The sequence below is a fragment of the Amia ocellicauda genome, chromosome 6, assembly GCF_036373705.1.
Source record: "Amia ocellicauda isolate fAmiCal2 chromosome 6, fAmiCal2.hap1, whole genome shotgun sequence".
NCBI lineage: Eukaryota > Metazoa > Chordata > Actinopteri > Amiiformes > Amiidae > Amia > Amia ocellicauda.
The window spans coordinates 17,514,549-17,541,591 of NC_089855.1; the positions used below are offsets into that span (position 1 = coordinate 17,514,549).

Below are 27,043 nucleotides of genomic sequence, written 5' to 3' on the forward strand. Positions count from 1 at the left end.
CAAAAATTGGCACCTGGAACAAGAAAGGGTAAATCGAGGAAAAATTAAGAAAAGGGCCTGATTTTTCTTCCTACATAAAAGGATTAAACAAGCATCTATAAATAATAATCCTACGCAGTTAAGTCTGCCTCATATAGTTTTATTACTGTTGTTGACATGGCTTGCAAAGATAAACTGCAGATTAATCTCTCAATGTTTAACAGTGAGAACATTTGTTTTGCATTTGTGCTTTGTAGTTATCCTTCAAAGTGATTAGAAAAATAAAATAAAGATGTCTGTGAACAGTACATTTGAATGCCATTTCATATTTTCTGTAGAATTGAACGCACATGTTAATCTTGCAATAAACTAACACCTAAATAAAAGACAAGAGTATGTCAGCCCACGACAGAACAAGTTATAACCCTTTCTCAGGCACTGTAATAAAGAGGCACTATGGTCCCCCTTGACACACATGAAAACTAGAGAAGGGTGACAGGCAGGACGGTGGCACACACCAGGGTGCTGGGCTTTTCTTGCTTTTTGTTTAGGTTTGATTGTTTTTCTAAGACTTTTACACTCATACAATACAGTTTGCAAGCACGGTCTGAATAAAAATGTAATTTTTCTGAATAAAAATAAAAATAAAAATAAAAATAAAAACTTGCATAGAAGAATTAGATTTGGGATCTGGGACTGACAAAATAACAAACAAACATGGAAGTCATAGCAGCATAACAAAACATGAACTGGCAAACCGGATGTTCACAAAGTTTTTTTCAAGGTTTACTTTAATTCAAATGAAATAAATGAAATAATTATTAAAAAATGCATGAAAGTTGCCCATCTGATAGGTTGTTGTCTGCTGCAGTGACTGTGCATTTGTGACTGTGTGTGTGTGAATGCCTGAGTATTCGTGTATGTGTGTTTTTGTACTTATGAGGGCTGAGGGATTGAGCACTGCAGCTCTAACCCACAAGAAAATAAAGAGAAATGATGTCTGCCCAGAGAGGAATTTAAAAGGACCTAATTGAAAGCCACCATGCATCTGGTGCAAGGCTCAGCACTTGCTTACTATTGTGCCCCTGCATTTGCAAGTGTATCTACAAACATTGGACCCAGAAAACATTCACCAATTAGGAGGAAAATAAATTACGTGAAAAAATAAATAAAAGGCTCTTGAAGGCAAACAGTATAACTCCTAATGTTTTGTATGTTTTAGAGGTATTTTTATTAATTACAGCCATTATTCATTTTTTCATTCTCGTCTGTGTTTGTATGTTGGGGGGGTGCAGATTGTGACAAATGCCCTCATGGGGATTAAAATCAGTGCTGTCAGAGAGATGACATGGCTATTAACAGAACAGTACTGGAGAGCCCAGCGCAGCATGCTGGATGTAATGAGTTTCTTTAATTAGCTCAAACTGACGTTAAAGGCAGTCTCTGTGTACTAATAAGGAAACAGCTGGAAAACGGGGTTTTGAGTGTGTCTCTTGGCTTCTGCTCAGAGACATAGGAACACATTCAGCACAATGTGCAATAAAGGGCATGTGTGACACAGTACTTTATTATTATTATTATTTTTTTATACTCCTGTAAACTCAACAGTATGGGAGCCAACACTGTTCTGGGGAAGTTTTTGTAAATTAAAAAAATGGCTGCAATCCCATATTGCATGTGCAATTATTTATCTTCCCCCTAAGAGTAAAGCTTTTTCAAAACCTATACTTCGCACACAGGTTTTCTCCAGGAATAAAGGACAGTACTGCTTCACTTTGAGCTGTGTATTTAACTATTTCCCTATTCAATAGAAATACATAAGGAGAACTTGTGTGGGAGCAGTGTTCCTGTTGCTGCTTTGAAAGTGTATCAATAGTGGATGGTGGATTACATTTTGTAGACTGGTGTCCCCTCCTCAGTTTAACAGTTTCTCCATTTTAAAGCCATCTTCACTTTTCGTAAGGCCTTAAAAACACTGTAATATCCTGCTTTGCTGGCTGAACTAGGAAAGAGCTTGAATACTGTTTGTTTAGTTAGTACGTTATCAGTGGAAGTAATGAAAGACTGAATCCTTTCTGGTCAGAGGAATAGCACAGTGGCAGGAAGTAACTTTTTTGCCTGTAGTTCCCTTCATGTCCATTGTTGATAATAATGCTGAAAACTGTACAAACCCATCTGATAATCTGCCCACTGGAGACAAATTACTCCAACGCATTTTACACCTATATTTGACATCTGTCTAAATGGCTCGATGCCCACTATCCAACTTCCCTGCCCACTGTTTCTGACCTCTTTCATTGACCTTAAATCAATAGTTTCTCTGAGTGACAACATTGTGATAAGGACTGTAAACCATTTCAGATTAGGCCAGCTGTGAAAAGGCAGATATAGAGCCACTGCTAGAATCAATTCTGGAATTCTCACTCAGAAATGGGGTGCACACTCTCCATCCCAAAACCAGACCCATGCTGTGGGTCCCCTGGATCAGGCATTTTTAAACAGAGCTCCTGAACAAGGGATTGGATTGATTTGAGGTCCTGTCGCTGCTCTGGGGATACAAAGGCTCAGCCTCTCACAGACGGGGAGAGTACAGGCCAAACAACGGATGAAGGGTCACCAGCTCTGGTAGGATGTGGTGCATGAGACTTGCTTATTTTGGGCAAATTCCAAATCATTATTTTAAACCATAAAAATTGATAGAATACCACAGGAAGCAGGTCAGCAACAGAGCAAAAATGCAGGAGGGGAATAAGCTTGGTTGCTATGGTAAAGTAAAACCACTACGATTTTACAGATTTTTTGCATTTGCAAACTGTTTGATTATAATAGAGAGAAACCACCAATCATACCTTCATGATACTATTAAACTATTAAACTATTGAACTATTAAATCTGTAGAATGAAACACGATAGGAGTCAAGGAAAATAGTTACATTGGCATTCTGGTATTATTTATTTTTTATCAGTTTTTACAGTTTTGAAGATTGACAAAATGGATGACTCATAGGACTCAACAGGGAAGTCCAACAGAACACAGTTACAGCAGGACTATTTCCTGTGCCCGTGTACAGACAGGGTAGGGCCACGGAGAGTTACTGCCATCAACAACAATTAATCTGATTGCTTTTTTTCTCTGTGGTGACCAAACTATTATTAAAGATGAGTACCATAAATAGGAGTACAAAGTAACTGAAATCTGAAATGAGATGTTTTTGCTATTTTCCTGAATTTTAGCTACATCAAACAGTACACATCTGTGCTGTTTTACACAGAGCCACCCTTTGAGCCCTGACAGAATAGGCACACTGCTGCTAGATTAGACACACTCGTCACTGCAAAACATCAGACACAAACCTGCCATTCAACAACCTCAATGTTTATCCTCTCTAACTGCAGCAGTAACCAGCATGACAATTTTACACACACATTTACCAGGCCTATACATTGCTTGTGTCCGATATATGCACAAGTGCAGATCTACAACCCACCTACACTTGCTGTGTGAACAGTCACACCTTGAACACAGTTGTAAAGGCTGCTAAATACAAGTGTGTAATATGTACACATTAGATTCCACTCGTTTAAGTGGAATCAAATCTCAGTGGGAACACCAGAAAACGTTGAACCTGATTTGATTTCTTTTTCTATTACACAATCAAATTGTTGCACAAATTCACCCTGCAGAGACCTACAATCTAGCTCTCTTGCAACATATAACCAACAGTGTGCTACTTTGTCCACTGCGGAATATCAGACTTCACCATGAACCATTTCAGATACAACTCTTGCAGAAGAACTGTACAAGAGATTGAGAGGCTTGCACGATTTTAAATGACTGAAATGGTGCTTCCTTTATTCCTGTTATATAGTCGCTTAGACCAACTGCCATCTCTATTAAGTAGGTCAAAGCAGCACTAGATTTATGGCAAGAATTTCCCCAAATTTGCAATGCATTTAGTTCCTAAGAATACCTGGTGGACTTCTGAAACCAATGTGTTGCAAAAACGCAGCTGGTATGAACAGGGTACGGGAGCAATGCTGGGCACTGTGCGGCTGCTACACTCAGGCCTGGTCCCTGCTGTAATAAGGAAGCAGGTGAATACAGACAAAGGTGGATCTGTGAATTTCTTTCAGGAAAGGAACCTGCAATGTGTGTCTTTCACTTCCCCTTTTGTCTGAACAGCCAATAAATGCAGGCCAAAGAGGTCTTAAAGAGGAAGAAAGGCGAATCTATCAAACGCATTCTAATACAGTTTTAAAAATATATGTTTGTTTTGTTACACTACCAAATATTTTCACTTTTCTTAGAGTCCTTGTTTGTCATTTATTGAAGTACAATGACATCATTACAGTTAAGTTAAGCTTCAGGAGCATGAATCAGAAAAAAAGCCCTACAATGCTTTTTAAGACAAATTCCCCAAAAAGAAATTCAGTTTTATGATGATGTTTTTTTTAGTTTTTTAACGTCCGTTTTGTGTATGTAAACATGAAAGTATTTTCAATACAACTGAGCATCCAAAAGGAAAAACAATCGCTCGACAATTACAGCTCAGAATGCTTTTCGTTTTGTTCCCAAACACGCTGCCAGGAAGTGTTGCCTCCCCATTTCATTGTCTGGAAACACAAGCAGCACAAAACAACTTCCTTTCTTCAGTGAACCCCAACTCGGGCTGCCGAGGGAGCTCCTGCTACGGGGACCTGCCTTCCTGTCGCTGCGCTGGCCTACCAGATCAGCAGCCTTGATCAGCACACAGAGTTTCCATCGCAAGACGTGAATTCTTCCCAAGTGCAACAGTGCTCTTTCCTCTCTCCGTGCTTAGACGGGCAGTTAATCACGCCTATACAAATCTTCTGAAGCTTTCCTAATTTCTCCGATCCAGTCTGAATCACCTTCACTGGATGGGATAATAAACAACGGATCAACATACAATGGGATGGAGGATGGAGATTTCTGGAGAGGCATCTAATATAAAATGCACGCAATTCCGATTTAGTGGACACCAAACAATATTTATATGTTTTCTGCTGTCAAACTCTGCTTTCTGGGGTAAAAATGACAACAACAACAACAAAAAAAGAGTAGTCTGTTTATTATAGAAAGTATAATGCAATACATGGATGATTTAATGAAGGCATAATTTCTGTAAGTAATCCTTGCAAGTTACAAATGCCTACAAATAACAGAGCTTTATAATCCCGCAGAGAACGTGATTCACTGATCTGGGAAAGTTACTTAATATGGTCCAGTGCAGGGCAACGGCTCAGTGCCAAAACAGAAAAGCAGCCATGGAGTCTGTAGTAATTAACTCTGTAGCCATATTAATTTGCATCACACCCCTTCAATGATCCTTTTATTATGGGAGGGGAGATCCTATACTGAGCTGACAGAGCACATCTCACTGACATTGTGCACTTATTCCTGCGCTGGTTACCACAGCAATCCCACCTCAGGCTTTTTTACAGCACTAGACTCTTGTAGAGAACTTACTGAAGACCAAAAGTACTCGGACGATTTCCTTTGCATTGTGAGACCAAAGAAACATGATAAACACACCACACCAAATAACCGTAGAAACGGGAGGATACGATGTTGCTGAAGCAGAGGTATAGACATTGCTAATGGGATTGCAATTCTATTTTATGTAAGGCACATAGGTTTCGATGAGGTAATAACAATTGCCCAACCATACTATAGCCCTCTGAAGAAAATACACCATTAGTCAAACATTTAGCAGTCTTCAAGCATGCATCCCCTTAATTGTGTTTTTCATAATGTATCCAGAACTGCTCTCCCCCTTATTAGTTAGCTATTAAACTGACAATAAAGTTTTATAAAGAAAGGGTTACTAACGCACTCAACCTGTAAATAAAGCTACCACTCAGATGTTATGCATTTGCTTGCTATAGTCTAGAGTTCCCTTGGGAATGTGCACAACCAGCTTCTGGATGAGTTGCAGTTGGGCAAGAAACCCACCCACCAGTACAGCACCAGCACCCCAGTTGCTTCACCATGTTCCCAGAGAACCAAGTCACTCCACCAGTGGACACAGTGCCTCCTTGTACCTGCAGTGAGGGACAGCTTTCCACACAGCTTTGTTTTAATCTCTACTGCACTGGTGCGAGAGCTGCCAATTCTGAGTTTGAGATTACATAGTAATTGGTTTCCCTTAAAACTATGTTAAATTATTTCTTCTGTATCATTGGCCATTTGTGGTTTATGTTTTAAAAAAGGATTGGTAAACTTTTGACATTAAGGTGCAGAATATTCTCTTTTGAAATTCGAGCCAAAGTGGTCTTTGTCATTCTACAAATCATGAATGCAGTTTGGGAGTTTGGTACCACTTCATGTTTACTGGATCACTAGGGAGACCAAACCTGCCCAGCTGAGCTGCCACAGACACTAGAAAGAACAGGGTATGTGTTACAGTCAGGGGGATATAAACACACAGCTTGGACGAGAGCCCTGTACTGAGCACAGAACAAACACACCACATAGCATTAATCAAGAGGAGTGCAACTTTTTTCTTCAAGAAACTTCTGCCTTCACTTTACAACTGAGACATATTTTTAATGCTTCCACAGTAATAGGCTATGACTTTAATTCCCAGCTGGAATATGTTTTCACAAGAAATCCAGAACAAAAGGCAGTAAAGACCATTTTATTAGCTGGGTAAATGTGTGCAGAGGAGGCAAGAGGATGTTTCATAAGCAAGTACAGCTTTTACGAAGAGCGAAATGACACATGCACGAGTATGTTCTGCAGTCAAGTATATTGACTTTGAAGATCCCATAACATATTTTTTTATTAATTTTAATCAAGATGCAGGCATAGAGGAAGCCATGTCAAAGGCATGATCTCCAGCAGCCCTGGTATTTGAAAGATAACATTTAAGTGTACTTGGGATTTCATTGGGAGTCTAACATTTTCAGTCATCCACTGGCTATCACTTCAGCGCATGCAGAGCCAGATAAGTGAAAGCAGTTATATGAAAATGGCGAAGAAAATTGCTCTCAGTCAGGATTTCAAGTGCAGGGTTTATTTTACCTGGAAACATTGTGGTTTTTTTAAAACTAACATTAGGGAAAAAAAGTGTATAAAAATAGACCTTAAAGCCTTGTGATAACATTCATAAATCTCAAGAAGCTTTTAATGGGATGAATTACATAACTGTAGAGGAGTATATAAAAAAATAAAAAACAATGGATTCATAATATTATTAAATTCATTTTCCTTAAGGAATCAGTAACACATTGTCTAATTTCACTCCACCTCACTGGCACTGCGTTCCCTGTGTCTGGTGCGCACTGGTCTTCAACCTACAGTAACAGGACTTTCTCTCTCACCACCTTCTCTCTTGCTGGTTCCCAAGGACCTCTCCATTTCCTGTCGTTTTGAGGAAATGACAAGGAGTGGACTCTGTGTGTGCTCAGCTGGGATTTCACAGCACCAGCCCTGTGGTGTCAGAATACAGAGCCTGGGGAAGAGAGGCCAACAGGCCACAAGACTAACTGGGAGGGATCAGGAAAAGAGCAGGGCTGTAATTATGAGATGCTGTCCTGCCATTAAACCTACTGCAGCACAGAAACTTCACAATATTCCTGCTAAGCCAGGCTAAACAACAAAACTCATGTTCTTTCTTTATTCAGTCAGGGAGTGGTCTTCAAACCCTCATCAACACGTAATTATGAACTCTGTCAAGCCAAAACAAGACACATGCTGGCATGTAACACTGAACACATTACATTAACTATATTGCTATAACAAAAACAAAGAATCCTGTTTTCTTCTAGCAATTCAACGTTATCATGCCTTCACAGTGCTGGGATGAGGTACCTTTTCCCCAGGAGTGAACCCATTTGACACATTAACTGAGTTGCGCTCATTACAGATCACAGAGGGATCGCCAGTTGGCTGGCAGCCTGAAGGAACTTCCAGCTCCAAGTGGACATCATTACACAACAAGTGCTGGGGCTTGCAAACACATGTAATTGTATGTGGTGGTATGCTTGCTACTTTGAGACGTCATGGGAAAGTGGCTTTGTTGCGGATCCACAAAAATAAACATTAGCTGCACTGCTGAACTATAAAAAATTTGTACTGGGCAAAGCTCCTGCTTACCCCCTTTAAAGATAACAGCATCTTTGAGCTGTTCTAGAACAGCTGTCAAATAATGTAATGTCTTCCATTCTGCATATTTTGGCTCCTTTGTAAGCTTACTCTCTGTCTACTGCAGTGAATTCAAGCTACCACAGGCACTGACTTTCCTCCCTGCTCTCTCTTTCTGCCCACTACCCAGAACATAGTTCTGTCGATGGTTTGCTCCATGTTCCTCAAGGCAACCAGCATTGTCAGTAAGGTTTGTATCTTCCCAGCCTGGTTCCTTAAAATCTGCAGGGTTACTAATGTAAACATGTCAAACTTATCCTATAGTCAGTCATGCTGAACCATTTGCAGGCCCTGTCAAGAAGAGGCACAGCCCTGTGCTTCTGAAATCCAAAAACTCAACTCAACTTTCCAGAACATGAACAACATAACACTGACAGTTCAGTACCTTTCTGCAGCATTGTTCCAGTCTGTAGCACCATGTCAAGGACAGAATAGACATTTTCCCACACAGAGCATGATAACATAGGTGAAAAATTTAACATTATCACACAGGTTAGATATCACTCTAAAGAGAGCATCTGCTCAATGGCTGCTACACATCTCCTTGGCTCTTGCAGATGTTATAGCATTGCCAAGGTCAAGGCAAGTAGTAGTGTCAAAACAAACTGCACAAAGAACAAAGATGTTAACATTTCTGAGCTGGGTGACTGGGGGAGCTGGATCACAGTGGCCAACACAATTCCTACACATTTATTTCAAATTAGACGCAAATTCCTACTGCAAGAATACCACAGAGGTCCCGACTTAGTTAATCAGGCTTTAAAATCAGCGGCTACACCCTGCGTGGTTTAAAGAGATACAGTACAAAGTGGCAGGCCACCGTGGTTCCTGCACTGTTCAGCATACAGCAGGTCTCGTAGCTCAAGAGGGGAGCTTCCGTCAAGGCTGTCCCAGATGAAAAACTGAGTTCTTCACAGCAGTGGAGCTAATGTCCGGGCCACACACTTCCACTAACTTTCCATGGGACCGTGAATCGCATAGTTCAAAGTTGTACCCTTATAAACCGTAGGCCTATAAAGTGGCTTCTAAGAATAAATGAAACCATGACAGAGTAGAGATTTGTTATTTGCGATTCACAGGTAGGTCAATATTTTGACTTGGTTTAGCCCTTTATGAAACTGGTAGTTTTACATACAATCAAAGATCTATCGTTATTGTTGATTGGTTGATTTAAAGTTTGTCAACACTGAAACCTAAAGGCAGTCCTGATACTATACTAATACTGCTGTGTGATATAGTGTCAAACAGGGGCAACACCTCAAAATGAGGAGCACAACCCTGCACTGTCCTCGCTGTATTTACACAAATTGAGAAAAGGTCCATTCAATCCAATGTTCTGCTCACCTCCAGGGATACTTTAGACTGGGAACATATCATGCTTTCAATAGCACTCTTTCCACTCTTCCACTATTTCAAGGGTAAACATCTGAGTTAGTATACAGGGAGTCTTTTAAATGGAAATTGAATAATACTAATTCCAGCATCAAAGTTTGTGATAATTTGCATAGACACGCTTCTAACTGGTGACATTAATGTCTTTTTCATCTAACAAAGGCTAGCTTGTGCACTGCATACTTTGTTATTTAAAGCAGACACACACACACACACAACTTTCCAGACCTCTAGATATTTTAGGAAACCATTTATCCAGTGCTAAAGTAGCTTTGTTCTGAGGAGATTCAAAAATCAATCAATCAATCAAAACACTACCAGAGCCTTATGCCTGGTAGGGTCCCTGGAGTGTAGTCTGTCAAAATGCTTGAAAAACACATAGCAGGGAGGAGAAGCAAGCAGGAGAAGGTCTATGCTGTAAATGTACCTTCCTGCCAGCTCCTTATGCACACTTGACAAGGCAATACAACCCCTCTCCATGTCCCATAGAGCATTCCTCCACAGGTACACCACCTCCCAGCTGTGTGAGGGACTTCTACAGCATTGAGGGCAGTTCACATTTCAGGGTGACTGAAAGGGTCAGTGTGTTGTGACATGCTGGCCAGCAGTTTACAGTGTCAGTTAACGATCGCCCACTACTTCAAGGCTGGCGAAGCATTGTTTGCATGCCTTGGCTGGTGCTGCCTTTTAAAAGGCTTGTTTCACTGTCACAGAGTCCCACAGGGATGCCTGGCCAAGGGTGGACAGATTCCTGAGAAAAGTTTGAAGTGGTTGAAACGGAGCCAAAAATAACCCCTTTCCGCTGCTGAAAATGCCTGTAGAGAAAGTGGGAGGAGGTCTCACAGTTTCCTGCTCTGCAGCTCAAGCCTGCAAAGCAATATCCAAAGTACAGGGAAATGCCTGCAGCCAGCTTAGTACACAGAACCTCAAGCGTTAGGAACAGTTGCTTAAACAGGGTGTGCCACCCTACTATAAACTTTGAACTCCTTATTTATTTTCCCCTCCCCCACCCTGCCACTATCCTTATGAAATAGGCACACGCTATCTTCACTGGTGTAACTTCAATTAAATCGTCTTTATACAACTCTTCAGCTGCCGATTCTCTTTCATCCTCTCAGTATTAATGGTGCTGAATATGCCAGTCACTTTAAGTTACAGTAAAATCATGTGGCGTGGCTTTTTAATTGTATTTATTGGAGAAGCATAAATATGTATGTCTAGAAACAGCTGCCATCACAGTTCGCGGGAATGACAATGGCTCTTAAAGTGTCCTATATACGTTTCATTTTAAAACTGAAAGCTTCACATTTAAAATGATAGTAAAGCTACCGAGGTCAATTAAACAAAACCAGTATTGGGATAATGTGCTCTGAAAGTGGAGACTTCTAAATTAAGTGTGTTCACAGTCCGTTTTTCATAGACAATGGATGTGCTGCATATTATTAAAAGTGTACAATCAAACACAATGCCCTGTTTAATGCAGGGAATGTATAGACGTCATTTAGTTAGGAACTTTTTAAATTTTGTGTAAAATGTAAGTATCCATGGATAATGGCGTCCGCTAAGAAATGACTAATAATAACTGAGGAAGTACCAATTCTTAACCAATTTTACTTTCATCAAGACCAAGCTACTTGTAGTTTTCACATGTTGGATCGAAGCTGAAATGATCCCTAGTGGTACAGATAGTGTATTTACTATGGGGGGCAAACAGTGCCATAATACATTGGATTGCGTGCATACTATATTGGTTCACAACTGCACATGCATACTATATTGGTGTGTGTGTGTGTACCATATTGGTTGTTCACTTGACTCAAGTGGGCGGGGCAGGACTGGGGATGAAGGGAAATCAAGGCGGTAACAGCAGTGCCAGCTTTGTCCTCAAGCAACACCTTACTGAATGATTTAACCATGTCATCTGAGCAAGACATTACAGATGACTTTTTAAGAATGAATGTGTGTTAGTCCCTGTGATAGTTGTGTACTGCAGTAATAATAAATAAAACGATTTTTGTTGCACCTGCAATGATGAGTTGAGTCGACTGCTTGGAAACCCCCCTAAGCCTTTAATACTAATCCACACTTCATAGCCAATCTAAATTAAATCATTTGATTTGTATACTGCCCATTACTTAAATAAAAGTTGTTGGATATAACTAAGTTGGAAACTATCACAAAAAGCCCCTAAGTTGCCACTGTTGTATCAGCAGGCATTGGACCATTATGTATTTTGAAAATATACGCCACATGGGGCGCTTTCCCGCGCAATTGTCCAATTGTAATGAGTGGGCGTGACAAAATGGGCTTGGGCGAGTAGATACGATTTGAGCGTTTTTTCCATTATTGGGCGGGATTTCTGTCTTTCAGACTGAGCTTTTCCCACCAACCCTTTCCTGCCTCTAATTGAAAAGAATGTGTGCCAATCAAATGTTTCTCAAATTAAATGACAGCTCGTCCCTCTACCCGTCAATGTTTTGCATCTGATTGGACAGAATGCGTGTCAATCACATTTATTTTAGATACTGGCTGTTCTAGTAACTCCAAAAGAGTCTGCGTCGCCTGCGGGAGTCTGCCTCTGACGTCACTGACTGCGCAGACGTAGCTAGGACAGATGCGGGAGAGTTTTGCGTGACTGCGCAAGTATGGCAAGTGTTGGTTAGTCAGCCGACAGACATTGAAAGTCAGCTTCGGACTTCATAACATATTTAAGAATAAACAAACCTCACCATTGAAGTTATTATAACACTTACAATGCACACACAACAACTGAACTATAGACTATAGTACATTAAATAACTGTACTCCGTTCAAGTTTATCAATCAAGTTCAAAAGAAGACCAGTTGATTCAACATCAAGGTAAGGACGTTTTTATTATCTACGTTGTATTTTATACCATAACTGAATTGTATTTACTATTTCTCCTCCATAAAGAGATTGACAGCTAGCCTAAAGGGAATTAGTGCATTAACCCAAATAAACAAAAGTTCAATTATATTGCAAATTAGTTAATTGGTATTAATTTAGTAAATTATCTATAATAATCTATTTTCATGTGCCATGGTCTGTGCATTGCAATATTTTCCATGTTGTCTTTAGTCGTGTGTTGTACTGTTGTTATTGCGCTATGTAGATATGGTTTTCTATCAACAATTGAATTTGGGCGGGTCTTTAGTGCAGTTGGCAGAATGTATGTTGTGATAGGGCGGTATACTGCCAATCAAATCTGGAAACGCCGAAACCAATATAGTGTGCATGCAAACCGATATTTAGTCATTTATTCTCCTGTAAGATTGCACTTACACAACGTTTTGTCATACTCTTGCTTGTGCATTACTTGCACTTGTATTGTTTATTTTGATTCCCCTATGCTCCCTCTCCCTTAGCTCTTAACTTTGACTTAACATCTTGTCTGCACTTATCAGCTTTTACATTCTAGGATGTAAGACCATATATATTGTTTACTGTATATCTCATATACACTTGTGTAAATTCTGAATTTGTAAAATGTATTATGCCTTGAATTGCACTGTATTATTGCACTTTGTATTGCTCTTATATTTTGTAAGTCACCCTGGACAAGGGTTGTCTGCTAAGAAATTATTATTATTATTATTTAATAATAATAATAATAATAATAAAAATAATAATATAGTATGCACACAAACCAATATAGTACACAAAAAACGATGTATAATTTGGGAACATTTAAAAATAGACTGGATAGGATCCTTGGATCACTTGGTTATCAATGGACCCCAAACGAGCACAATGGATCGAATGGCCTCCTCTCGTTTTTAAACTTTCTTATGTTCTTATGTATTATGGCCTGTTTGCCCCCCACATAATTTACACTGGCTCCAGTCCTCTGAAGGTCCTGTGTCCACATAGTAAAACAGATTACATGTTCAGTGATGCTACCAAAAGACTGTGTTTGTAAATTCAGAAACAGATTCCTAAAAGAAGACTGAAACTGCCATTGTCTCTCTTACCAGTAACTTTGACGGTCTTAAACCAAAGCTGATTAAAGCTAGGGGGGGAAGTATATTAAACATATTTTGAAGCTTACCGGACTATATTTTCAATAAGAACATTATATTAGTTATTATATTAGTTGTGATGTTTATTTTAGCATCACAACATATTCCTTGTTACATGACAGCTCGCTCTTTCTGTCACATGCAAAAAACATAATCTTCCCAACGTCAGCTACTGAATCTTGCGATATGAAATATGTATGCTCCAACTTTTAAGTGCTCATGTGACTTACACACAAACAGGTTAATTCTCCATGGGAAACAACATCAACACTATTGCACTTTATCACTATAATAGGCTGTTGTTATCTGTACTCTGCAAAGATAAAAATGGATTTGGAAGAGTTCCTGTATGACTGGACTTCTTGAAAAAGGGAATATCTCATGATTTATTTGTACATTTGTGTCCCATGTGGCAACTGATATATGACTTTGCATGTCGCCACACTCTCAGCAGCCCCACTGTTAAAGTCTGTGTCCTTACTCTCGACATTGATCAGAGGGAGCGTTGCGCTTGGCAGCCACAAATTTATAAATGTGGGGCAGAGTGCCAAGTATGGGTTCAGTTCAGCTGCTACGAGTTTTAATTTAGATGGCTATTTATCATCCCTTTGGTTTCACTCCTGACTCATTGGGCTTCATGGCTGATTCGAGCAGAGCACAGCATAAACAAACAATTTATTTAATTAACTCATAATTACAGAGAAGGATGGCAAGGTCATGCTGTCCGGAAGATTTGACATTCAGATCGTTATTTGCCGATACAACGAACGTGAAAACATCCTTTGAGCGCCGTACCTGAACAACAATGAATACCCATTTTCTTGTAATTAAAACCATCTCTTTAGAAAATCATGCTGAAGAATTAGAAAGCAATGGAAAAAGACGACTGTGCATTTACAAGCAATATAAAAAGCAATTCCTTTACACAGCTGTTTGACAACACAGTCCAGGCATGTTCAGTTTAATATGCTGTTCCAGGGTGCTGTAATCTCCTGTGAAGTGGTGCCAGCAGTACTACTATGACTAACCTCAAGGTTTTTATTTGGCAAGCTGTGAAGCTGGCTTCACTTTTGTGTGGTAAGGTAACTTGGTTGAAGGTGCACTGGTTTGTGTCCGAGATAGATCACCACAGTACAAATACACTGCCATGCATCTTTTAGTTCTCTGGCAAAGACCAACACATCTTTACTGCTGCAGTGTTGCCTTTTCAGTTCCTAAGAAGCTCCCGTCACCCTGTGTTGAAACCACATCCAGCATAAAATCCATGTCCAGGAAAACCCTTCCTGCTTTCTCTCAGACTAACAGTCACTGTTCTGTGGATTGGTTCTAGTATGTTCACTCAAGTACTTTGGGCTGTTTTGGATGGATTTCCCTGGTAAGTAGTGTATGTATACGAATGCCATTTTGTTTTTTTGTTTTTTGGCAAAGAGGGCAAAATGAAGCGTCAGCCTCAGTGGATGTTCTTTTTAACTATAAGGTAAATGTTATCATCCTTTTAAAAACACCATGCATCACCAAGTGTGCTTACGTTAGTGATTTGATGATTTACACAAAATGCATACATTGCTACGCATTTATTCTCTTAATTATTAAATGTGGTTATCGGTGGTTAACTGTATTGTTTAAATGGTTTTGAATGTGGTTAACATTATGTGATGTATCCTTGAAGACAAACCAATCAATCCACTCAGTGGAGTCCTCCTTGGACTTCTCCTCTTGAAGTGTGATCCCAGTGAAGAAGAACATAAAATACCATGAAGTGCTTTCACCTTTTCATTAAGCATTTAACACAGAGTCACCAGGACCCATGAACAGTCATAAAGAGTAGGAAACTGCCATGTCAGAGTCAGAAGCGGGCAGATGTCTGCACAGCCTCCTACTCTTTTGATCCATTTATGAATGTGTGTATTTTTACATCAACTCTACACATGGTCTTCTACAGGTTAGTATTCACCCAAGCTGCCCTTTTATTTTAGCAGCCCCCTGTGTATTATTGCAGATCTGCACATTCTCTTAAGTGCATGACACTGAAATGATCATAAAGCAATTGTAAAAGATCTCTTAGCTAGCCACAGGCAGAAAAGCTCTTAATTGAAATTTTAAAGGTCACATGAGCGCACATTGATCAGAAATTCTGGACTCGCATGGAAACTAGGATAACACTACCCGAGTAATCACATCTGCACACAGTGTTTTTCCTGTTTATTGCATTCTTTCTAAACTAAATAAACACAGTATCACTGGTTGCAAGGACTTGACATCAAACCACACAAACTCATTATATTCTCATAACGCATAGAGCATCGGGGTGATTCATATGACATTTGTCTTCAGGTTTCAAAATAGCACTCAAACCATGGAAGTGCACTAGCCCTGGGCATTGATACACAGCAACAATACTGGAGCGAGCATGCAGCTACTTTACAGGAGCCTTTTACACAGTCTCTTATGAAAGACAAGCTACAACTTTTCAGAAAATTCGTTGGACTGTTGCTACATAAATGCCAAAGGCTGGCTGCATAAAAACACCTAAGCTGGCCACACTGATTCAATACCGAATAACTCAAATATGAAATACGACAGAATTTCCCTCAACTAGTGTATTGACTGCAACGTGTTAAGAAAGTACCTCATGGGAAAAACTAAAAGGGAACCGAAATTAAGAGGTTTATTGAAAATGGCTGCATTAAGCACCTACGTGCTCACCCCAAATCTAACGGCCAACCTTTAGAGATATATTTTAAGTAGTTATGTTTATTAGTAGTGCAGTGGCAGATCTACGCAGATCTACAATGCAGACAAGCAACACACCCCTCACCGACTGCCTCTTCATAATGCAGTTGGTGGCCTGCCCTGGTCTTGTGCTCTCCACATCACATTCAGTCACATCAAGACAGCTCAAAGGACAGATGGACAGAGTTATTCAAGGGCAGAAGAGATGGCATTGGGACACACTGTCTGACTACCTGTCTTGGTTAGGGAAAGGGTCTAGGGATCAAATTGATGGAAAAGCAAGTAGACAACCTTAATTTGAAGGTTAACTGTGGCTGTTTTTTTGTTGTGTTTGTTTGCTTGTTTATTTACTTTACTTTGGGAGAATCTGGTTCCGGTCTAGCACACTTTTGCTCATGCAATGCCATAATATTGTGACTGTACAGGACCCTTCTTGTTCATAGAAGCTCTACTGCTCAAAACTCAAAATAAATTATATAATAAGCCTGACACACTTACTGGAGCCTCTTTTCCTTCCTCCTACTTCTCCTCCCACTCTGTAAATTGCCCCCTAAAATATCCACCTCTGTTAGTGTACTTCATGACTTCATTCAGGAAGAAAGAATATGCTGTCCAAAAAGTACCTAGATGTATACACATACTGCTTTATATATTATTTTATGTAATCCTTTTTTATATAAAAGTGAAGGAGTCAATAATTGTGATCTATTCGGGATCATTCATAGGTTTTCTGTTGCTACTGCAAGAACAAAGTAACTAGTTTCTAGTTAACATTATGCCCGGGGCGTTTTGTAACACATGTAGGTGTTAAGAAAGTTGAAGTGCCCAGTCTTTAACCAGCACCACTATGACGTTTTCACTGACAGATCTGACTTTCTCAGCTATGTCATTTTTACCAGATTATTCATTCAATTGCGTTATTGTTTTTCTTCCACTTCCCTGTATAACAATCAAATCTATTTCAGTAATGTCAAAGCTGAGGCAATTTTGTCATCCACTGTTTGTTTGGTTGCTTGTTTGCGAGGTTGATGTTACTCAGTTCATGGAAACAACATCAAAAGTCTGACTAATATCTTGCCATTATTTCGACATATTTTGTAAATTAGCACGCTATGGAGGAGTATCTTTAGGGAGACCCTGCACCAGTCCAGAGGTTGGCTGCAGCTACATCTAAAATGTGCTCATGTTAAGGAAGTGTAAAAAAAAAAACATCTTAAATGACCCTTGAACTGTAACAGTTTGGAAAAGTCTTCTTAAAATAGACTACTAAACATATAATACTGTTCCCAGATAATACACTGTTTTCAAAGTTAACAAATATGAATATATTGTCCTCTTTTTGTTAACCAGATATGAAACTCAAAATAAGGTGGGTGTTCTTCTGGGAATCATGGGGAATTTCCAGGACATCCTGTGCACACTGCCAATCCTAAAAACGGACTAAGGTGATGTCGATTTGATAAAGGTGACGGCTGAACGCAGAACAACTGTGTAAACCGCAAAACACCATGAATCCAGTTCCCAACTAAAACACTAAACTAAGCACCCACGCAATTAGCTAATCATTGGATGGTTAGTCTTTTTTTCAGTTTTTTTTAGCTGTGGTGTTAATGTAACATATACACCAGGGCATTTGCTGCTGTTCATAACTCATTACAAATATGTTGTCAATATCAAAAACAAAAACTTAAATATATATATATATATATTTTTCTACTTAATGCATAGTTCACAATTACAACTTCTGTAACAGGTTTTTCACATTTTGTTCCACTTAGTACAGTACAAAAACACCATGAATCCAGTTCCCAACTAAAACACTAAACTAAGCACCCACGCAATTAGCTAATCATTGGATTTGCATCAGTGGAATCAAGTCGGGCGGTGAAACAAGCATGGGAAATGAATTGTATGTATTTGTCATCCATCAGTAAAATAATATCAAGATATACAAGTAACATAGGAAAGACTGACAAGCACAAAATAGGGACTTGGACTAAGACGAACTTGTTCGCGATCAAAACTCCCCCGACACAACGCAGCATTTCTGGAAGACTGTGGTCGCGTTGCACAGGTCTGCGCAGATCTGCAGAATCCCACCGATCCCATTGGCGGAGCCGCGCAGATCCGCGCAGAACTGCGGACGCGACCAGAGTCACGGTGAGAGGAGTGACGGACACAGCGGGCTCTCAGCCCCACGCACTGACAGCGCACCGGCCCTTACCTGCGCGCACCGTGTCGGACAGGTCGTGGTTCAGAGCGGTGCGGGGAAACTCTTTCAGTTTCCTGGCGATGAGGTGTAAAGCCCCGGAGTTGGCCGCTTCTTCCAGAGCCCTCTCCAGACCCCGGTTCAGCGGCATGTTATTGTAACCCAAACTACTGACGTTACTTTGAGCCGGGCCAGAAGCGACCTGGGAATGGGGCTGGGAGTCCGACCCCAGCGTCGCCATTTTCGCCCCTGCTTTAGATTAAATGGGAAGCTGTGTGTGTTTTATATCCAGTTATAACTGACAGCGGCTACAACTGCGAGCGAATTTCCTTCCCAAGCGGCGTTCACAGCACTGCGGCTGCGCTCCTACTGTACAGCATTGAACTGCGGCCAAGACAGGCAGCGCCGCCTGCCGGCCACTGTCCTTACTGCACATTGCTGCTCACACTTGGAAATGTGGTCGTCGCATTAAACGATGCAGCAATTTGTTAAGCTGATACAGTTGCAACCTAAGAGTGACATAAAATACCACATCACAGGTTAATTTATTTATAGTGTTCTCTTAGCTAACAAGCTGCAATGCAGTCTTTCCTTGGTCACAATGCTGTATATTTTCAGAAATTTGTTTCTAAATATGATCAGGAGAAAAGTCAAGATAAGGCCATTTCAGCAGATATTTCCTGCAGCCTGTATTTTTGCTCTTTTTTCATACTTGTACATAGTAGTTGACCTACTTTTTAGGAATTCAGAGAACTATTACAATATGTATTACAATAGACAAAGTGTCTATTTTGAGTAAGTGCTTGCAAATACCCTTAAACTGAAGGTCAACAAAGAATTTAATCTTTTGATTGTTCATTTGTAGCCTTGGTATGAAGAACACAAAATAGACAATTTGATGGAAAAAACTTTCACAATTCTCTAGAGCTGTGTGCCAATTTCACACATATACTAGAAATTAGAACTCCAAACTGAAAATTGGGCCATGATGTTTTAGCGCCTGAGTTATTTGAGGACAGTTTTGGGTTTTAAATGGCAATATAACCTTTTAAAGGCCCAGCAGTGGTCTGGAGAGACAGTAGCGACTATAGAAATCAGTGGAGTGGTAGTTCATAGTTTACACAGTCTTAATTCAATAAGCTGGTGTCATTTGCCTCATATACGCCAACAAATACATGAGCCCAGCTGAAATGTAACTGTGACCCTGCAGCTCTGCAACATGTATGTGAAGCTCAGCGCTGAAGTGAGCCAAAATAATCCACATCTGACAGAGCAAGAACACAAGAGAAATTAAAATTTTTAGAAGACATTAATGTACGACTTTCAATTATACATCAGTTGCTGCCAGGAACATCTGCCTCCATGACTCAGCTAATTAGGTAGTTGATTACAGGTTTCAATAGAGATTCGTTTCAAGGTTATTTAATTGCAATGAATATCACCAGTGGATATATTTTTATCTTTTGATGCATAATGAAAGAGTTTTCACGATTAACTGGTGAATATGATGTATCAATGCACTGTTTAAGGCATCTTTTAACTCTTTTTCATTTTATATTTTTTTAGACCAAATCACATTGCTAGCAGATAATATAAACAGTAGATGATGATTTTTCTTTATCTGGATGTGAATCCAGTATACATTGTTTCAAACAACAAACTCTAAAGTCTAAAGGAACAAATGGAATATAGAAATGAAAAAGGAATAAAGAAACTACTTTTTATTTATATATAACTCGCCCCTCCCCTACTTTATGGATATATACACACATTTATTCATATGTATTTACAGTTAAAGCAGAAAATTAGAACACTGTGACTTTCTTTTGCTAAGCCACTTTGGGGTTTCTAGTATATACACGTAGATACCTGTGTAAGTGTGAATGGGTGGATGAGCAGTGTTTCTGTACACTAGCTCTCCGTGACGCAGACAGTCACTGTTCGATGTCAGGTCCTGCTGTCCTCTCCTGCATCTGATCTGCCTGTTCCTTCAGTTGCACGGGGTTTCCATTAATACAGTCTTGTGCACTGCCGATACATTTATTGTACCCTTTACACTGCGGTTAAATGTCTGTACTCTGCTAAGGAACACTGGGGAGAAAATCACTGGCATGCCAGATACTGTTTCCTCTAAAGTGCATGATGCAGCGAGTACATCTCTCTCTTTGACCTTTGTCGATCCACTGCTGGTGGCCTCCCCAATATGTTTCCATTTGTTTTGATGTAGAGCATCTCTTTAACAAATCATGCCAATAAAACTTCTGATTTAATCCTCCCACCTGCTATTTGGTTGTCTTTTTGATATTTTTTCATCTCTTGCAATCCATTCTACAGCTTCTTCATCATATATACAGTACATCATAATTCTCCATCACTCCATATACACCCAGAATATAATTAGAAAATGTTTCTAGATATTTCCGGATATTTTGCACCAGTAAAAACCTTTTAATTTGAAGAAGGTATATTTAGCAGAGGAACTGTTACATTCCCATGATCAGTTACTATTTCTGCACAGATGGTGGCAGCAAAAACATGACAGATTAAACAAATATTAGTTTACTTTTTGATAGTTTTTTCATTATTTTGAGGTCTGCAACTCATTCTTTAAAGTGCTCCACAATCCAGTATAATAAATGTATATATTTAGCTAAAGCTAACTGATAAATATATTAGAGTCCACCCATAAATTGTATGCTAATCTAGCTCAGGTGAATTACACTTGTCTGTGTAAACTGTGCCCAGGTCTCTTGTAATGTCTGTCTGAAGCCTTCCTGTAGACTTACCTGCTCTCATAGCTTGCATTATATGTTAGTGGAATGGTTCCCTTAATTATGTCAACTCCACTTTTGTTATATAACACTACCAAAATCCCCCAAAAGGGAAGTCTTTCAAAGGAAACTGAAAGAAGAACAAATTATGAATCTTGTTCTATGAACTCACCAAAAAGGGGAAGGAGTGACTCTGTTTCTCAGTCTGGTGTAACTGCATTCAAGGTAGAACAGGCAAATTAAAGCTGGTAAGTTGTATTGTTAGGCATGAAAAATTGCTTCCGTACAGTGTTTGCTGAACACATGTAGAATCATAACCCTGGAGGTCGATGCACCTGCCTCTTATTCAAATGTGCACCCAGCCTCCAACTTTGGGTCTATTCACTTGGTCTTGATTACCTGGGGCAATAATGTCTATGTTTTCTGAAACTAAGCTCTTTGAGGTTACGTCTCAAGATTAAGTCTTTGATTCTGGCAATTTTTGTTCTTATAAATTAGCCAGGCTTTATAAGGCCTCTTCTGCAAAAGTAATGATAAGATATGTCGGCTGCCAATTCATAAAAGGCCTCTTCTCTTTTTTTCCCACAGCCGTGAGATTAACAACTTTGGAGATTGGGTCACATGTTCCAGGCAAATCTAGAATGGCAATATATGTTCCAACGAGGCACTGATCTTGTAGAGTTTAGTGATGAGCAATAACAACAAATGCTTGACTAGGCTAAGGGCCAACACATTTCATCTGTGGTTGTGCTGCTACATGGACTTTCAAATAGTGACACAACACTAGAGTGGGCCAAATTGTAAGTTTATCCTGCAGCGTGATCTAATTTAAACTTGAAGGCTAATAGCGGAATATCAAATTAATTTCACACATGAGCTGGTGAGGACAATTCACAATGTACCTGTAGTATCGCAAAGCTGGAAGTGTGGCAGTTCAAGATTCATTTTCATGCACTGATTTGCAGAAGATAAACTGGTGTGTCTGTGTTTATTTGCTCCACCTGGTAGCAAAACCCACGCTCATGGCAGTTGAACACCTTTGGCTTCAATCATTATGTATTGAAGTAGTCTGAGATTCCTTTTCACCTCACTCTTAAGTGGGCAGCTTTCAGGTCACAGTGGACAGAGTGGCAGCAATATTGGCGAGGTTTGCCGCAGGATGTAACCAGTAGACCGGCGAGCTCCCGGTGGGGTTTCGGAAATAATAATACATTTAAAAAGAGGGCAAGACTGGAAAGATTGTTTCTAAGCAATCTTATCCCCTCAAGTGTGAATAGTGAGCTGTATAGCAACTGAAAACTAAATAGCCCATTGTCAGCTGGAATTCAATTGTATTGTAATGTTTGCCTCTGGGTAATCAAGCAACAATATCAATTAACCAAAGGTTTGTGTGGCAATGTCTTTCAATAAAACATGCAACTTTTTATCCCTGACCTGTTTCAAAGCATTTGGGGGGCTTCGGGGCCAGTTGGCAATCTTACAGTGAGTTTTGGAAACAGGTGATAAGTGAGATTGTCAGATGTCAAAATATTTGTTGTAAACATTATATTGGTGTTAGTTTAATTTTACCTCTATTAACTTAGTATTAATTACTATTTTTTTTTTTACAACAGTCTTTGTTCTGATATTGCCTTTTTGTGTGTGGAAATTAATTAATTAAATAAATAAAGCACTGTTTCTTCTACCATTATACTAGCAGGATAATCCATCCAAAGAAAATCCATGTAACTCAGAACTAGTCACAAAAAAGTAACTACTTTCACACAAGAAAATTACATGGTTGTCATTACAATAAAAATACAAAGAGGTATACAGCTCAGACAAAAAACATCTGTTCAATCACAAAATTATAAATAAACAATCAACTGTCAATGTTGAGTCTCATTAAATAATTATCAGTACAAGAAAAAAGCTTATCCTAACAGGTGTACATTTAAATTAATCCAAATGTATTGATGTCGTAGAAAGCACTTACATTTATCATCTTTTTTGGCCTTTTGGTTTTTGACAAAGTACATTTAGTAAGTTATGATTCTGCTCTGTCCAGTGAAAAAAATGTTTGGTGTTTTTTTCAGTTCTGCAGCCTGGTACACACCCACAGACAAGCATGTCTTCCCAGGCATACTTACAGTGGCCTTATTACATTCACCAGGAGATGGGTTTAATATCCACAACATATCCATGGGAACCCATGTGAGAACTGTCAAAGTGACTAACCCTTCAGAGTTCCTAGAGTTCATTCAACAGACTGAAAGAGACAAGTCTGCCAAATTCCCAGGGACACTTTCTGAAAATACGGCAGGTCATACTAAGCACACGGCCAGACCAGATGCTGGAAATGGATGCGATGTTGGGAGTGGGCCGAAGAGGCCTGTGGAGCCCTCTCACTACTCATTGGATGCTCCAGGGCTTAAAGTTGCCCTGGACACTGTGAACAAAAAGGCAACAGAAGTTATTGACCTCACAGGTGAAGATCCTAAAGAGACCCAATGAGAAGCTGGACCTTCTCTTGGAAATTATACCCGGCAATGCCTCTCATGCTGTAACGAAGGATGCCCAGGATAAGCAGGAAGTCAGACAGACAGCATATTGCTGATTGACCCCCGAGGCGGAGGACCCTGCATGTGATTTTGACCTTCTTGTTCAAGAGCTGGCTTCCAGATCAGCAGCCTTCCCCACACCAGATTATTTCACCCTCCCTGAAGACTTCCAGATGAATTCTTCAATATCCACTGCATTTCAGACCTCACAGATGGAATGGGGGAGGCCTGTGGAGCCCTCTCACTCCTCTCGGGATGCTCCAGGGCTTAAAGCTGCCCCAGGGCTTAAAGCTGCCCCGGACACTGTGAAGGAAAAGGCAGCAGAGGAAGTTTTCTACCTCACAGGTGAAGCTCCTGGAGAGACCACAACTCTGGAGTATATGAACTATGACCTGGATTCCTGCAATAAGGCTCTGGACCTTCTAAAGGAAATTATAAATGGCATAGCCTCTCCTGCCATAACCATTGATGCCCAGGATAAGCAGAAAGTCAGACAAACAGCTTATTGCTGATAGATGTGGGCAAGACAGAAGAAGAGCCCCTCCCCCACCCCAAAGACCCCCGAGGCTGAGGAGCCGGTGAGTGATTTTCTTGTTCAAGAGCTGGCCTCCAGAGCAGCAGCCTTCCCCTGATATTGATTTCAATATCCATTGCATTTTGGACCTAACAGATGGAATGGGGGACATTTCTGAATTTGGCTTCAGCTCTCTGCTAGGTCCTGTGGTAGGGTTTGGAGAAACTCACAGCTCACCAACAGAGGCTGCTGAGGAGCCCAGTGCTCCTGCAGAGGTAAACGCCACAGATACTCCATACCATGTACCTGCCAACCACAGGCTGAAGAGGAAACATAGAACGTCCTTTTATAATGCTCTTATGTTTTGTAAATCGCCCTGGATAAGGGCGTCTGCTAAGAAATAAATAATAATAATAATAATACTGCTGCTTATGCTGCTGCTTGAGTCTCCTTGGGTATCAGTGGCATTTTGAGTTCTTGCTTTGAATTCTATAAAAAAAAAATTTACTGGATGAGGTTGTTAGTCTCGTGCTGAACCCCCAACCTGGAGAACCAGGGGTTGTCCTTTAGTCAGGCCTCTACCCTTTGACCTGTCCGACATGGTCAGACCTACCAGGGGCTGAGCTCCCGTCGGCATAGCTCTCCAGGTCATTGAGACACTCTACCACAACAAGGCGACAATCCATTAGAGAGGACCTGCGTCAAGGTTGCATAATATCACCTATCTTGTTTTTGGTGGCCATCAATTGGGTGATGAGAAACACCACTAAAGATATGCCTCAGGACATCCAGTGGACTATGTTCCAGTAAACAGAAGACCTTGACTTTGCTGACGACATAGCCCTCTTATAATCTTAGTAAAACCACTTGCAAGACAAGACTGCAAGACTCTGCCGCTTTGCCAGTCAACTAGGCCTACAAGTCAACATAAAGAAGAGTCAATTAACACCGCACAAACCCACAAACCCCTATACACATTGAGGGAGTAGAACATCTGGAAGTCTAAATGATACCAGCTCTAAAACCAAGATCATACTCTACAACAGTCTGCCTTGTACTTCTCTGTATTTTTGCACTTATGTTGTAAGTCGCCCTGGATAAGGGCGTCTGCCAAGAAATACAAATAATAATAATAATAATAATAATAATCATAATAATAACAGTAATGTTAAATCAGTGCTGTTGTATGGTATTGAATGCTGGAGAGTGATTTCTTGCAACATGAGCAAAGTTCTGTGGCTAGGACCACACTTCGCTGGACACCTCAAAGCAAAAGACCTACAGGCCACCCATGTAACAACTGGTGCAAAGGAGCTGAAGCAGAAGGATTTGACATGGGATGAAGCTGAAGTAAAGGCAAAAGACAGAAAAGAAGCATGGACGGTTCTTGTTTCGACCTTATGCGAAGAGGATAAGTAAGTAGTAAGTAATTTAATGTTTACTTAAAAATAAATCAATTCAACTGTAATATCCTATTTAATTTTTTTTTGTTATTCATAATATATATATATATATATATGTTTTGTTTTGAATTAACCACATACATTTCCATCTCATAAATTAATCCATAGTTTAAACAAGGGGTTTCAAACTCAATTTTACCATGGGCCAGAAGATAATTTCAAGTTTCATTCGAGGGCCACATAAATATTTGCTCATCTCTATTTATAATTCACTGTCGTTTCAACACAATTCGCAACATACAACATTTAAATTAATTATTTTGAATTGTACTTCATCTTTAACACTTATGATTATTCAAAACACACATCTGACCTAATTGCGGCTCTGAGGGAGTTCATTTGCTGAGGAGACCTGACACCGTTTTCGTGAGACTAGCTTGTCAATGTCCGGTGTATGTCTTGTGCTGAAGCGGTCTTCAGTCATTCAGTCGTGATGTCTGGGGGGATGTGTTGAGCTTCATCAGTGAGACAGCTGCTCGCACAGGTCTGCGCTTCAAACATTGAAAGGCCTTGTGCAGCGTGCAGGCGGGTCTGTGGTACCATGACTGACAATAAGGGCTGAAACTCTGCAGCTCCAACAGAACTGAACTTCGCCTTAGTGTGTCATTGCATTGCAACTTGATCAATCCCATCTGGATGTGCTCCGGAGCATCATTCAGAAAAGCTGGAAACTGAATTGCTGTTTGTTCAAGTCCAAGAAGCTCAGTTTTGCAGCAAATCCAGCGCTGGGAATAGTGACGTTTGTGAGAGAGTTAGAGATGACTTGGCAAGTCTGGAAATGTAAAAGGTTTCCCTGCTGCATTTGCTTCTCCCATAAACGTAATTTAAGCTGAAATGCTTTCACACTGTCATACACCTCTCTTATGACCCGTTTACTGCCCTGTAGCTTCACGTTTAAGGTGTTAAGATGCTCAGTAACATCAGACTGAAATGCCAAATCGCACAGCCAGCTTTCATCCGAGAGCTCTGATAGTTGTGTCCCTTTGATTTGCAGAAAAAGTCTGATTTCTGCCCGTAGCTCAAACCCGTCGTGAGTACTGCTCCCCGACCCAGCCAGCGCACGTGTGTGATCAGGCAAATCGCCGCTTTCAACGTTAAGCTCCTCCAGGGAAGCCGGCGCTGATTTAAACCTCTAGCCCTGATCAAATGTACAGTTTTTGATACCGTGTGCATCACACAACGCTTCCTGGTGTACAATGCAATGATAAATTGTCCCGGGACACTGACCATTTTC

The 27,043-nt window shown here is 40.2% G+C and overlaps 1 protein-coding gene across 7 annotated transcripts in view; it reads right to left on the minus strand.

Moving 5' to 3' along the window:
- The window catches only part of lrch1 (leucine-rich repeats and calponin homology (CH) domain containing 1), a 72,445-nt gene extending 53,579 nt beyond the window's left edge, over positions 1-18,866 (minus strand). For all 7 annotated transcript variants that reach the window (XM_066706412.1, XM_066706408.1, XM_066706411.1 and 4 more), the window contains exon 1: positions 18,537-18,866. In XM_066706412.1, the coding sequence (XP_066562509.1) occupies positions 18,537-18,762 (226 nt within the window). In that variant the 5' untranslated portion in view covers positions 18,763-18,866. The remainder of the gene's footprint in view (positions 1-18,536) is intronic.
- Positions 18,867-27,043: the final 8,177 nt, after the last annotated feature.